General features: G+C 39.2%; 1 protein-coding gene across 1 annotated transcript in view; it reads left to right on the top strand.

Moving 5' to 3' along the window:
* The first annotated feature begins 1362 nt into the window (after positions 1-1362).
* The window catches only part of agrp (agouti related neuropeptide), a 29263-nt gene continuing 16889 nt past the window's right edge, over positions 1363-13736 (top strand). Inside the window, exons 1-2 of the mRNA XM_051931692.1 lie at positions 1363-1709; positions 7421-7610. Of these exons, the coding sequence (XP_051787652.1) occupies positions 1554-1709; positions 7421-7610 (346 nt within the window). The 5' untranslated portion in view covers positions 1363-1553. The remainder of the gene's footprint in view (positions 1710-7420; positions 7611-13736) is intronic.

The following is a 13736-nucleotide window of genomic DNA, read 5'->3' as shown; positions in this document are numbered from 1 at the left end:
GAAGTCTGATAAAGTATGCTGATTTGCAGACGGCCATGTTGACTGAAGACCCTGACCTGGCCTGGAGGCGAGTAGGATGGAAGGACAGTGGGAGACAACCTGGCAGGGCTTCCCCCTCGACATGCTAGGTGGTAGCCTCCCTGGGCAAAGTAACCTGTGCGGACACCTGGAAGGCATGCTGGGAATTGGAGTCCCATAGGACACCCTTGTCAGGTTCTGTGGGTGCCACAAGGGGGATCTGCAGGATTATGTGATCCCTACTTCATGAAACCTCCATTGACCCAGACTTGCTTCCAACAGGCTATGCCCTAGCTCCAGATGTACTCCAGGGTCTAATATAAAAGGAGCCGCTCAACCTCATCCAGGCAAGTTGGATTCAGGTGGAAGAGGCCAAAGCTCATCTGGGATGAGTAGAGGAATAGAAGAAGGGATTGGAATTGTGAAGAAGCCATTGTAAAGGCAATTATTATTAATAAACCTTGTATTTGCATCTAGGACTTGAGGTTGTGTCTGGGGTTTAGGGTGCTGCAATGCCCCCTATTGGTCACACTCTCTGTTGTATAGTGACTTATAGTGTCTCTTATATCTGTTGATTTTCTATCTATGTACAACAAAAAGTTTTTATGCTTAACAATACACTGCACCAGTTCAGTAGATATAGGCATACAATGTACACTTCACAGTATTCACATTTTAACATATCCTAAAGAAACAGGTGCATAGTTCCATATGACAACATTGTGAATGACAATAAAGTAAAAGAGCTATTAGTATAAGCGCGTGAATAAAAAAAATGATTATGACTATTGACGTTCTATTTCTACAAAAATAAAAATGCATTTGCTTTAAATAAATTACATGAATTTAAGTAATTCTAACTGTAAATCACTAAACGCAAACTACATTCCACAAAAAAGAAAATTAATAGAAGGGAAAAATGGTAATTTCAAGTAGGGAAGAGCAGTTTGGAAGATGAGATGAAATTAAGCTGTTATGATATCAAAGTTAGAAATCAGAACTGAAAAAGGTTACAGTGTCACAGAAAACATGTATTCTGCACCAGTTTGTCTGTGGGCTTCGGTGTGCAGGTGTGATCTGAAGTAAATGTCTGTGAGTCTTTGATGGTTTACTTTGTTTTTTAGGTTGTTTAATTCCAACTATTCCTGTAAATAACCAATTATCCCAAAAGCTGTTGCCTTCATTTGTGAAAAACAAACAAATACATAAGCTACAGTGTACTTAAGCATCTGTACATCTTCAAAATAATCAACCAGATGTCAAGCATTAATTACGAAGTTGCTGCTGCAGGTTAAGAGATTGGAAAATGGATTTTCTGGGTGTGAGTTTTCTAGTAATTTGCTGTTTTGAAGTCCTATGACACTTTGAAGACAGAAACAATACCTTTATGTCTGCAGCACCTTGTTTTCTGCGTTCAGCTCTAAAAAAGGCTCAGTGAACACAAAGACCAAAGAGGCATTTCTCCTGGCTCATCTCCTTTCAATAACACATCATTGGTCAAGAGTGACTTGGTGCTCTGTAAAGATGCATTTTAAATGATAAAAACTCAGGGTAAACCCAGCCCTCTGCTCACTTACTGCAGGTCATGTGATTTGATCTGTTTGACACAGCAAAGCAATATAAAGCCAGAAGCTACAGGTCACACAGCAAGAAGATTTCTAGTTGCAGTGGACCTTACAGCCCAAGACACAGTAAGTTTGGCTTGCACTGCTCTTTTTTTTCTTTATTTTTTGCTAAAAAATAGTAGTGGATATTAATATATATAAACATTAAAACAGTAAGATGTTTTTTTCATTTTTATTTTTACTTTACAAATGATTTTATCTTTATATCGTATGTGTTCTACTGTGTCAAGAGAAATGCAAAGTTTGTATGCATTTGTGCATCTAGATTGTATAGGTAGTTAAAAGTCACCTGTATCCATGATCATAGTAATTACTCTTTGAAGGTTTAGCATTTTAAACAATAAGATCATTTAACCAATATAGTGTACATATATGATATACACATACTGTAACTGTCTCACCTGGTTATAGACAACACATGTCTGTGCAGGTATATGAAGTTTAATATTAGTTGTTAAATGTTTAGTTGCTTGAATGTTAAAAAGGTTTAGAATACATAATAACCAAAAACTAACATTCAAAATACTTTGTACATTTATGAAAGTATATTTTTAATGAAACACAATTACTTACAAATCATTTCTACATTTTACAGATGTGCAAGAGTTTCATTTCCATAATGAGCTAAAAAGATATTTTAAAACGAATTTTAAAAAATCCTACAAGTATAGCTATTGAATTCAAGTTATTTGTTGTATCCATACATATAGATGATAGGTTTGTTTCTGAATTCATATATTATATGAAACAATATGCTTACCTTTAACACACATTATGTAGCTTGTACACCAACATAGCTATTATTTCACATCTATCTATCTATCTATCTATCTATCTATCTATCTATCTATCTATCTATCTATCTATCTATCTATCTATCTATCTATCTATCTATCTATCTATCTATCTATCTATCTATCTATCTAATGGTATATATGTGTCTTCCAGTGAAGTATTCACTAGTAAATAAACAGAAATCTACAGAGTCCTTATGAACTGGAGTGATCATTTTAAACTACCAGCTAATGACTGTGTAAGGGCAGATCAGACATGTAAACTAATAAAGAGCAATGCATGATAGATAGAGACAGTGAAGGTTCTTATTTCCTAAGGGACATTGTTAATGTAATCAGTTCAAATTATAGAATGCTGAATACTCCAATGGGGATTTTAGAGTAAATCAAAATACTATGAAAAAATACTACTATCAAAAATATTATGCTTAAGGAAAATAACATTATATAAAAAATGCACATCTTAATACGTAAGAAGTTGCTACAAATTAAAGACTGAACAGTGTTAATTATCTTAAAGTTTTTAAGACAATGTGAGATAATATTTTTCCTATATAAGCTGTAGTAATAAGTAATTCATTTTAGATTTTTGATATCCCTTACACAGTGTTATTATAGTTATACTTATTATTCTTAATTATTCTTCTGCAGGTAAACCTAAATAAAACAGGATGTAGGTAGGATTAGGACATGCTACCATCTCACTGTTCTATAACTGCAGTAGCCTGGCACTGAGACACAGACAGATTGAGGAGATCGTTCCTCCCCCAAACTATGCGACTCTTTAATTCCACCCGGGGGGTAAACGTTAATATTTAACATTATACATAGTTATTGTCTGTTTTTTCACCTGTATTATTATCATTCTTTAATTTAATATTATTTATTGTATCAGTATGCTGCTGCTGAAGAATGTGAATTTCCCATTGGGATTAATAAAGTATCTATCTATCTATCTATCTATCTATCTATCTATCTATCTATCTATCTATCTATCTATCTATCTATCTATCTATCTATCTATCTATCTATCTATCTATCTATCTATCTATCTATCTATCTGAGTTTGCTCGCTCTACTATTAAATGTGAAACATTTTTGCAGTTACCTCTGATTTTTTAACAATTAAATTAACTTTTTACTGAGGTTGGATTTTAGTGGGCCTCAGTGCCAGAAAATACATCCATTAGTGAAACTGGTTTTTTAGGTTCTCTGCAAATAGTCAAGAATTTTTTGTCAGTGAGTCCATCAGAACTTTATATGCTGCATTTCATTAGGAGAACTGAATCTGCACTAATTACTCACACATTCCTGCTATCAAATAAAGATACCAATTTAATTTTTACCTTTTGCTTTTTATAATATTACCAAATCTTCTCTTTTCTAAAAGATTGAATTTGCATTAAGGGGCTGGACTTGAGAATGGGTTGTAAAATTAAATGGGCCCTGCAGCAGGTTTGTTCAATCTTATTCAGATTGATGTTTAGCCAAATGCTCTGTGGATGGTCTTTCTTCCTGATCCCTTAAACATTATTTCCATAGCACCTAATTTATCTTATAAGCATTCCTATGCTGGAGTTATAGCACTTACCCACCCACTTAACCCTAGCCAGCCACTGGGCTACAGAAGATCTGTTTTAACCCTAACCCTAACCCATTGAGGTCAGATAAGTATTTGGGCCTTTTTTTCTGCCCCAGGTGTAGGATCACCACAATGGTCACTGAGACCAAACCAAATCCATTAAGATGCTTCTATGTGAATCTTGTTAGGATCTGCCTCCACATTCCAAATGTATACACCATGGTGTTTCATTTCTCATTTTCCCTAGTTTAAATGATGGTGAGTGAATCTGTATTTGTGCCCCATCAGTGTACTGGGCTCCTAACTTTTATTTTAGGTAAGGGCTCGGGCTGTCAATGACTTCAAGTACAAAACATGGACAGATAAATGGATTCATGGATGAATGGATTGTGTGTGTTTACATGCTAAAGATATTTATGAATGTTGATAGTCTGTATAGTTGAATATCTGTATAAAATATATCTTTATATGGATATTTAAATCGTGTGTATGCAAAAAGTACTTTCAAGAGATAACCGTTTAGGAACTGTGTTTGTTCAACTGAGAAAAACATGACACAGATGTTTTCAAAATCATGAAGGAATTACTGCTGAGGATACCTTCTGTTATTCTAAAATGAGTTCTTCAACAAGTCCACATGAATAAAGATGGACTCTTGCTAAAGGTAAATTTTACAAAAATGTTTGAATGTTTTTCTTCACTCAGAGAAATACAGACACATGGAATAAACTATAAAGTAGTATGGTAGAAACTGGGACTTAAGGGACCTTAACAATTAAACACAACATTATTTTGAAGAAATTAGATGACTGGGATTGATGACGTTTCTTGGATTGAATGACATGTAATCACATTTTTTTTTAATGTTTTGATAACCCAGTATTCTAATATAAAAAGTAAATTATCCATCCATCCATCCATTATCCAACCCGCTATATCCTAACTACAGGGTCACGGGGGTCTGCTGAAGCTAACCCCAGCCAACACAGGGCGCAAGGCAGGAAACAAACCCCAGGCAGGGCACCAGCCCACTGCAGGGCACACACACACACACACACACACACACACACACACCAAGCACACACTAGGGACAATTTAGAATCGGCAATGCACCTAACCTGCATGTCTTTGGACTGTGGGAGGAAACCGGAGCACCCGGAGGAAACCCATGCAGACACGGGGAGAACATGCAAACTCCACGTAGGGAGGACCCGGGAAGCAAACCCAGGTCTCCTTACTCCAAGGCAGCAGCGCTACCCACTGCGCCACCATGCTGCCCTCAAAGTAAATTATACATATTCCATATATTTTTGTGGAGGTGGCTTTGTAAAAAAATTATTTTTGCGAATATTTGAAGAATTACCATTTTGCCTTGTACAGTATGTGCATTTAATATCTATGTGTTTGTTGTTGTCACCCAAGACAATGAAGAATTCATTATCTGAAACTTTTTCATCCTGATTATGGCCAGCACTAATAGTACATCACTTATTTTTAAAATCATGTAACTTACGCGAGGATAACAAAACATTTTATTGTCTAATGTGTGTCTGGGAGCCTGCAGGCTTCATTTTCCTGACTCACTTACTGCATATACAGTATTGTCATTCATGCCTGTCACAAAAAAAAAGAAGGCGGGAATCGATGCCCAGTGGGACATGCCACTTAATACAAGGCATGTTCAACACCATCACACACACATGAAATCTTCCTAATGGTTATGATGGAAGGCCAGACGCTGTTTATGAAAGCCAGTAAACAGCATTTTTACAGTAGGCTGACTTTCCACAGAATTTACTGCCTTTTTTTTGTATGAATTTATCTTTCTGTAGAAAAATTGCAAATTTTCACATTAGGTTTTCATCTTTCCCCAGCTTGCTGAATGTGACCATTGTTTGCTATTTACACTGTTTGTTTACTAGCTTTTGCCAGAAGCTCATATTATGTGTGACAGGCGTGTAAAATTCTGAACTTGGTCACCAGTGACGAAAAATATGATATCTCACTCTTTGTTGTAGCACCCCCAAGACAAATATGAAATCTAAAATGTGTGTGCCAAAGCAAAAGAAAAACATCTTCTGTATGAGTTTGGCATTTTTATATGGGTCAAAGGTCCCATGTGATGCAGGCTGAGAAGTAGAAGAATCTGAGTCCCTGCCTTGACCTAACGGCAACTACTCACCTAGAGTCCAGAGCCCAGTCCATTATGGAGGATGACCAAACCCTCTCCAAAGAGCAGCTGAGTCTCACTTTGTTACATAACATGAAAACAAAACCCTTTTGTAGTTAAACTAAAGAAAAGAAATACAATTCTGACTCTTTAAAACACTCAGCTATGCAACAAGAGAATCAGGATTAATCTGTCCTGCATCAGATTTTACACACTCAGAAATGATGTCCATTAGCTTCAGAAACTGCAGTGGCAACGAACAGTAAAACAGGAGGTAAAGTGAAATGGAACAATGAGGAAATTCAGGCCAATTAATATATCTAAATAAAGTGCAGTTTACAATAAAGGAATCCACAGCCACCTGCCCGTAAGGAAATACAGCAAATCCAGTTCAGAGTCACAGGAGTTCCCAGCATATCCCAACAGCACTAAGCAGAAGACAGGACCCAACCCTGGATGGGGTGTCATTCCATAACAGAGTCAATGGTACCAATTCAGTGATGTCAATCTATATTCAAAATGTCAGTCAGTCATTGTCCAACACGCTATATCCTAACACAGGGTCATGGGAGTCTGCTGGAGCCAATCCCAACCAGCACAGGGCACAAGGCAGGAACACACCCCGGGCAGGGCACCAGCCCATATTCAAAAAGTGCAATCAGTCAAATGAACTTTTATGAGGGAACAGTGTCATATTCAAATAGAACAACTCTAGGTCATTTTAACTTGATGCCACCTTAGATCCATGACATCCTGACTTTTATACAACCATACATGACTGAACCTGAGTAATTTAATTCATAGTTGTGGGCCAGAGCATAATTTGGCAGCACAGGGTACAAGGAACATCCATAATCAGCTGCCATTTTAACTAGCATGCACGTTTTTGAGATGTGGGAGAAAACTAAGAGAATCTGGAGAAAAACACACACAGGCAAGAGTAGAACATGTGAATACCATACCAGCAGTGACTGAACTGGCATTCAAACTGATAATTCGAATAGTGAGACTGTCACACAGGTTTCTTTTCTTGTGATTCACACCATTTTAATAATGGCAAAATAATCGCATTTAACAATAGATAGATAGCTATGTGAGTAACCTTCCAAATGTTATTCTTTATCTTTAGCAGGCCCTGTTGTCTATTGCATTTTCAAAGCTTGACACCAGAAACGTGTTACTTCCTCTCCCAACGAGCTTATTGTTTCTTTTTATTAAATTATTTTAACAGATCAGCTGGAACATCATGTTGAATAAATTCCTACTGTGTTGGTGGGTGCTTCTTGGCCTTCAAGTCACTCTGACCTCTGCCTATAGCAGTAGTCATTTGGAAGATGTCAATCCCCCTTTAGCAGGGGTAGGGAGTTACGTCAGTGCCAACAGTATGAGGAAAGCCAAAGAGACTTCCTTTTCTACTGCAGGTAAGTCTGATTGTTAATCTTACTTTATGTTCCTGTTTGTTTTGCTCCCACTAGTTGGACCACTGGCTACCAAATTCAGTCCTGGTGGGACCCTCAGTAACTACGGGTGCACTGCAGAAAATGCATATACAAGAATTAGACAAAAAAAAATTACACGGGAGTTGTTTTGCTTTAATTTAACAAAAATGGTTTAAGCAAAATTTACTTCACTGAATTTCTTAAACTAAGCTAAAATTTTTGATAAGTCAATAATACTTACAATAAGGAAATGTCATGATATAAACACTTTTCACTTGCTTAGATTTTCATTTTTTACAGTGTGTTTGTTCCCATTCCCAATCATCCATCCACCCATTATCCAACCCACTATATCCTAACTACAGGGTCACGGGGGTCCGCTGGAGCCAATCCCAGCCAACACAGGGTGCAAGGCAGTAAACAAACCCTGGGCAGGGCGCACACACACACACACACACACACACACACAGGACAATTTAGGATCGCCAATGCACCTAACCTGCATGTCTTTGGACTGTGGGAGGAAACCCACGCAGACACGGGGAGAACATGCAAACTCCAAGCAGGGAGGACCCGGGAAGCGAACCCAGGTCTCCTTACTGCAAGGCAGCAGCGCTACCCACTGCGCCACCGTGACTCCATTCCCCATCAGTGAATCCTTTTACCTCTGAATGATATCGTTTTAAATTAGCTGCTGTTCGTTTTTTCTCTTATTCTGCATTTAGAAAAGTGCACTAATGTGACATTTACATTCAGAAGAAATCTGAATGTTTTCCATTGTTTTATATTTTTAACTCTTCATTTTAATTTTCCTAGTAATTCAGATTTTTTGTCTACTTAATTGTTTCTTAATTATAGCAATTAACAATGAAACAAGCAGACACCAAGTCAAACAACTGGAATTATGACAAGATTGACACAAGAAATTTTAAAATCAAGTTTGCAGAATTTTATTAGTAATCATTCACAATATGTATGCTACATGGAAGTAATTAATTTTTCATAAGACTTATTAATACCTTCACTATGTATCATTCTGCTTTTCCAGGTATTTTGGTTATTTAAGTTATTATTAACAACAACAACCACATTTATTTGTATAGCCGGTTTTCATACAAATGATGTAGCACAAAAGGGCTTTACAAGATGAAGAAAGAAAAAAGAAAAAATATTAAAATTAGGCAATACTAATTAATAAAGACTAAAGTAAGGTCTGATGGCCAGGAAGGACAGAACAAATGAGCTATTAACTAATAAGCACGCTAGTGGGGCATCCAAATGCAGAAGAAGAGAAGAAAAAAGACCAGTTAATTAAACTATGAGATCAACTGAAAATAAAATGACTTCTGATTGTGAAGCTGGTTAGAAGAAAGGCCTTCAGTCGCAGGGGTCTCCTAGGACTGAACTTGGAAATCACTGGGCTAGACTTCGGGTTCGTATCCTGCCTTCAAGACTGGCACTGCGTTACTTAATGACACCCAGAGGTTTTTTCTTGTTCCTATCCTTCATAACACCAAGCAGACTGAGACTTAACCTAACTTGACATTGATTTCACAAAACACTCTGGTTTCCTTACACACGTCAAACATCCAGTGATTCTAAACTGGCCAAACTCATATGATAAAGTGTGCATCACTAGTTGGATGTGTAGGTGTGCCCTGTGATGGCTGGCCATGTGTCAATTGTTTCTTAAGACCAAGTACCAGAAAAAAAAGAAGGTTCAGAAGCTGGATGGAATTGTGCCGTGATAGATTAACCTGTATGGGACACAAGGTTTCAAACTTTCATTTAGCTGATGTGAATAATATAAACTGGGATGTTCTGACAGTCCATCCAGGGTTGAGAACCCACATTATGTCTGCCATTCATTTTATAAAATCTCTTTTTCATTGCAGAGAGCCAGAGCCTAACCAGCATCATCAGGTAGAAAGTAGAAACAAGTGTCCATCCACATTCTCTCATATCGGGCCAAATCCGAGATTTAAAACATAACTTGGGTATTTGGGAGAAAGCCAGAGTACAAAATAAATTACACATGAGGACGTGGGCATGTCACTGACAGAGCTGAGGTCTGATCTCAGGTTCCTGAAGCTCTAAGACACTACAGTTAGGCACTGTGCAGTCATACTACCCATATATAATAACAATAATAATAATAATAATAAAAATAATAAATTATGTTTATATAGAGCTTTTCCATCTACTTAAAGTGCCTTACACAGTGGGGAGCCACTTCAACTACCACCATTCCAATTGGGTGATCCAAAGGTAGCCATTATTGCACCAGTATGGTCACCACACATTTTGAGAGAGAAAGCCACTTACAGAGACAAGGGATGGATGATATTAGAGTGCACTAGCAATGCAATGAAAGGGGTAGATGCATTTGACATGATTGGGGAATCATAATTGACCCCATTTAATGAAATATTATTCCAAATATGTTTTGCTCAGGGCTTGATAATGCTAATTTATCTTATTATGTGCTGGTCACGGACTGACTTGAACTTCCTGCACTTCATGGAGTTTATGGATAGTGGACTGGAATTTGCTAGATTGGAGATGAACCTTAAGTGATGTCATTGGACCTCGAGTTGTTAAGTGTCTACAATGCTGTGAGTGAAAGGACAAAGCAGGTAAGCTGCTGTGTACCTCTCAGACACCAATGTCTTGTACATGTGTAATTGGAGATTGCCCAATTGGTATGGGACTGCAAGGGTAAGGAGGCTGTTTATCCGTCACATGGAACAAAGCAGTGCCAAAGGGGGTTGTTTCTCTATTATAAAAAAAATCTTTGGAGGGAGACTAGGGAGACAAGACGTGATCTTCTCGGAAGACAATTTGAAGTCCCGCAAGAGACACTTTAATGTCCCGCGAGATAAGGCAGTGAGACAACATTTAAAACAAATTCACGGACATCTAACCTAGCAGTTGTTGGAATGCATTTGGCAGACATGCTCCATGTACTCCCAGCTCTTAAAACAACGACAAGCAGAACACACAGCTCGCCAGCAGCAGCAGCAGCAACAAGTCAGCAGATGATCCGACCGCTTCTCCTTAGCATGCGTTCAGCCCCACCTCCTTCACAACGCGAGCAGCGTTATACATCCTGCGAGAAAGATATGTAACCATGGCCAGGGCCAGAGATAAAGGACAAGTATTGTTTTTACACAATTTTTAAAGTAAAAGTGAAAATAATGCATATGTAACAATTCCCATGAAAATAACAATCTCTTTAAATTGTATATCTGGAATACCACACTCAGGGGGTGGGCGAGTGAAGCAATATAAAAAAAAATCTTGGTGGAAGGGAGACCAGGGAGACGAGACATGATCTTCTCGGAAGACACTTAAAAGACCTGTGAGATGAAAGAGATTGGCCATGGAGCATCTCTCGGGCACCTTAAGCATGAGACTTGGTGCCAAGAGATTGCAGTTTGACGTACCGCGAGAGACACTTTAACGTCACGTGAGACAAGGCAGTGAGACAACATTTAAAACAAGTTCACGGACATCTAACCAAGCAGATGTTGGAATGCTTTTGGTAGTCAGACATTATGTGCTCCCAGCTCTAAAACAACGACAAGCGACAAGCAGAACACGCAGCTTGCCAGCAGCAGCAGTTGGAAGCCAGCAGATGATCCGACTGCAACTCCTTAGCATGCGTTCAGTCCCCCCCCCAATTCACAACGCGAGTGACAGAGACAAGAAGTGGCAAAAGGACAGCTGCTGTACAGGATTTTAAATGATTGACACGCAGCACAACAAACATAACAGGCAGCACAGCAACAGCAGCAGCAAGACAACATGATCCGACTGCATCTCCTTAGCGTGCGTATAGCCGCCCCCCCTTTACAACATGAGCAGCATTATACGTCCTGTGAGAAAGAGATTTAACCACACCCGGGGCTGGAAATAAAGGACAAGTATTGTTTTTACAAAAGCTTTAAAGTAAAAGTGAAAATAATGCATATGTAACAATTCCTATTATATATCTGATAAACCAAACCCGGGGGTGGGTGAGCGAAGCGAGCAGGGGGCGGAGCCCCTTAGTGTTATAAAAAGCAAAAGCTATGCTTGTAAATGAAAAAAGCATCCTGCAAGCAGATATGGGAAGGCAGCATTGGCATACTTGTTGAGTTTCTGCATAAGGGGTCCAGAAAGCAGACTCTGATGGTACATAAGTAGGATTACTAGAGATTGAGATGTGGCAGTAGAAGAGAGCTAACTGAGATGGATGGAGCCTTGCTACCATTTATAGAGAGAATGTAGCAAAAAAGATTTAAATCCTCCTGAATGCCCCTCCGTGATGGTTACCCCTGGCATGCAGCTAGCTAATGGAGTGAAATGTTTCTTAATATTCACTAAAGCATCAAAGTGGATTGGATGGGCTGCATGAATATATTTCAATCAGACTTCAACAGGACCTACCTCCTCTAAATAGCCCTTGCTGATTGGCTGATATTTTTAACACACGTATACTGTTTGCCTGTCAGGAATGTTACTCACAAACCATGAAAGCCAGAAATGGGTGCCTGCATCAAAAGGGCCTTTTCAGTATAACTGAAATGCTTTAATGGCAACTTGGGTATAATGGAGGAAAGGACTAATCACGATGTGTATGACTCAACAGTCAGATTGGCTCCATGTTCCTGACTTCTCTGAATGGGAAAAAGTGTGCTTAAAAGGAATGCTTGGTGATTGGGAAGTTTAGCAAATGAATAATAGCTGAAAGACAGCTCATTATGAGCAGATGGAAAGCACAGAAGAAAAGAAAGGCACTAGCCCACGGTATCAGCAATGAGGTTCCTCTATAATTTCTCCACATGAAGAAGGAACTTATTTTACTTGTACAGGTAGTCCCCAGGTTACGGACATCCGACCTACGACATACGAACGGGGCCGCAACTGTGACACATGCGCCTCGGTAACTGCTGCTCCGTCATCTTCGGCCTGGGAATGCTGCAAGCGGTGCCTGGAGGGGGGCGATTTCGCTGCTCGTGCAGTGTAGTGTGTCTCGGGCGGCTCCCGGCGGCAAACAGTTTCACTGCCCGCCCACCACACATGGCTGCCCCGTTCGTTCTAGGTGGGGGGCTGGTAATGCTGCAAGCGGTGACCCGGTTGTGGCTGAATGGAGGCCATTAAGGGTGAACGGGGCGGCAGGGGGGAAGTATTGTAGTGTGCCTCGGAAGGGCTGCGTGTTGAATGGGGGCGGTGGTGTTGAGTACACTGCAGTGAAGGTGACTGTGAGGTGGGCTGGTGATGAACCGCCCCTCGCTGCCCTCATTCATTCTCAATAGCAAGCCTGCTTGTACTGTTACGCACATAGCAGGAAGTTGTCTCTTGTCAGTACAGGGTGGTCCTGATCTAATTATGCAGATCCAGATCGTCTGGATGACTTTATTTTATGCGGGGATGATTCCAGTTCGGCGTGAAGACGATTCTTCATGTCGTCAGTTCGCATACTTCTTGATGGTCCGGGATTTTTCGGGTGATTTTCTGTGTAATAAACTGAATAAGTTATAGCATAATGAAATACATCAGACGTGTGATGACTGGTGCTTTCCTGCTGTGATAACGTGTACAGTGCTGTGCAGAAGAGCCTATCTTAGCCTTTTGTCTTTACCCTTCAAGAATGTCTCTGAAACACAAATCTGATGCAGGTGCTGGTGATATAGTAAAGAAGAGAAAAACCATCACCATTGAAAATAAAATAGAAATAATAAAAAGGTCAGAGAGAGAGGTGAAACTCCATTCACTGGCAGAGCACTTGGTTACAGTCGGTCAACAATAGCATTTATTAAAATAATGTACCTGTTCCGACTTACATACAAATTCAACTTAAGTACAAACCTACAGTCCTTATCTCGTACGTAACCCGGGGACTGCCTGTAGTCTGAATCGCCAGTAGCATGGTTGAAAATGGAAGATCTCAAAAAAGTGGAGTAAAAGTTAAGCTTACTCATCTAACCTCATGCTTTTCATTAAATATAGCCTAACAGAGATAAAGACAAAAAGATATACTGCAGTGCAACAAAATGTAGAGTACAAAATGGGTCCAACATCAGTTACAGAAATTAAGGTGGATCTGAATAAAACTGACCAGTG

This window comes from Erpetoichthys calabaricus, chromosome 9, assembly GCF_900747795.2.
Source record: "Erpetoichthys calabaricus chromosome 9, fErpCal1.3, whole genome shotgun sequence".
Taxonomy (NCBI): Eukaryota; Metazoa; Chordata; class Cladistia; order Polypteriformes; family Polypteridae; genus Erpetoichthys; species Erpetoichthys calabaricus.
Note: the sequence above shows the minus strand (reverse complement) of the source record. Positions and strands in the feature narration are given on the sequence as shown.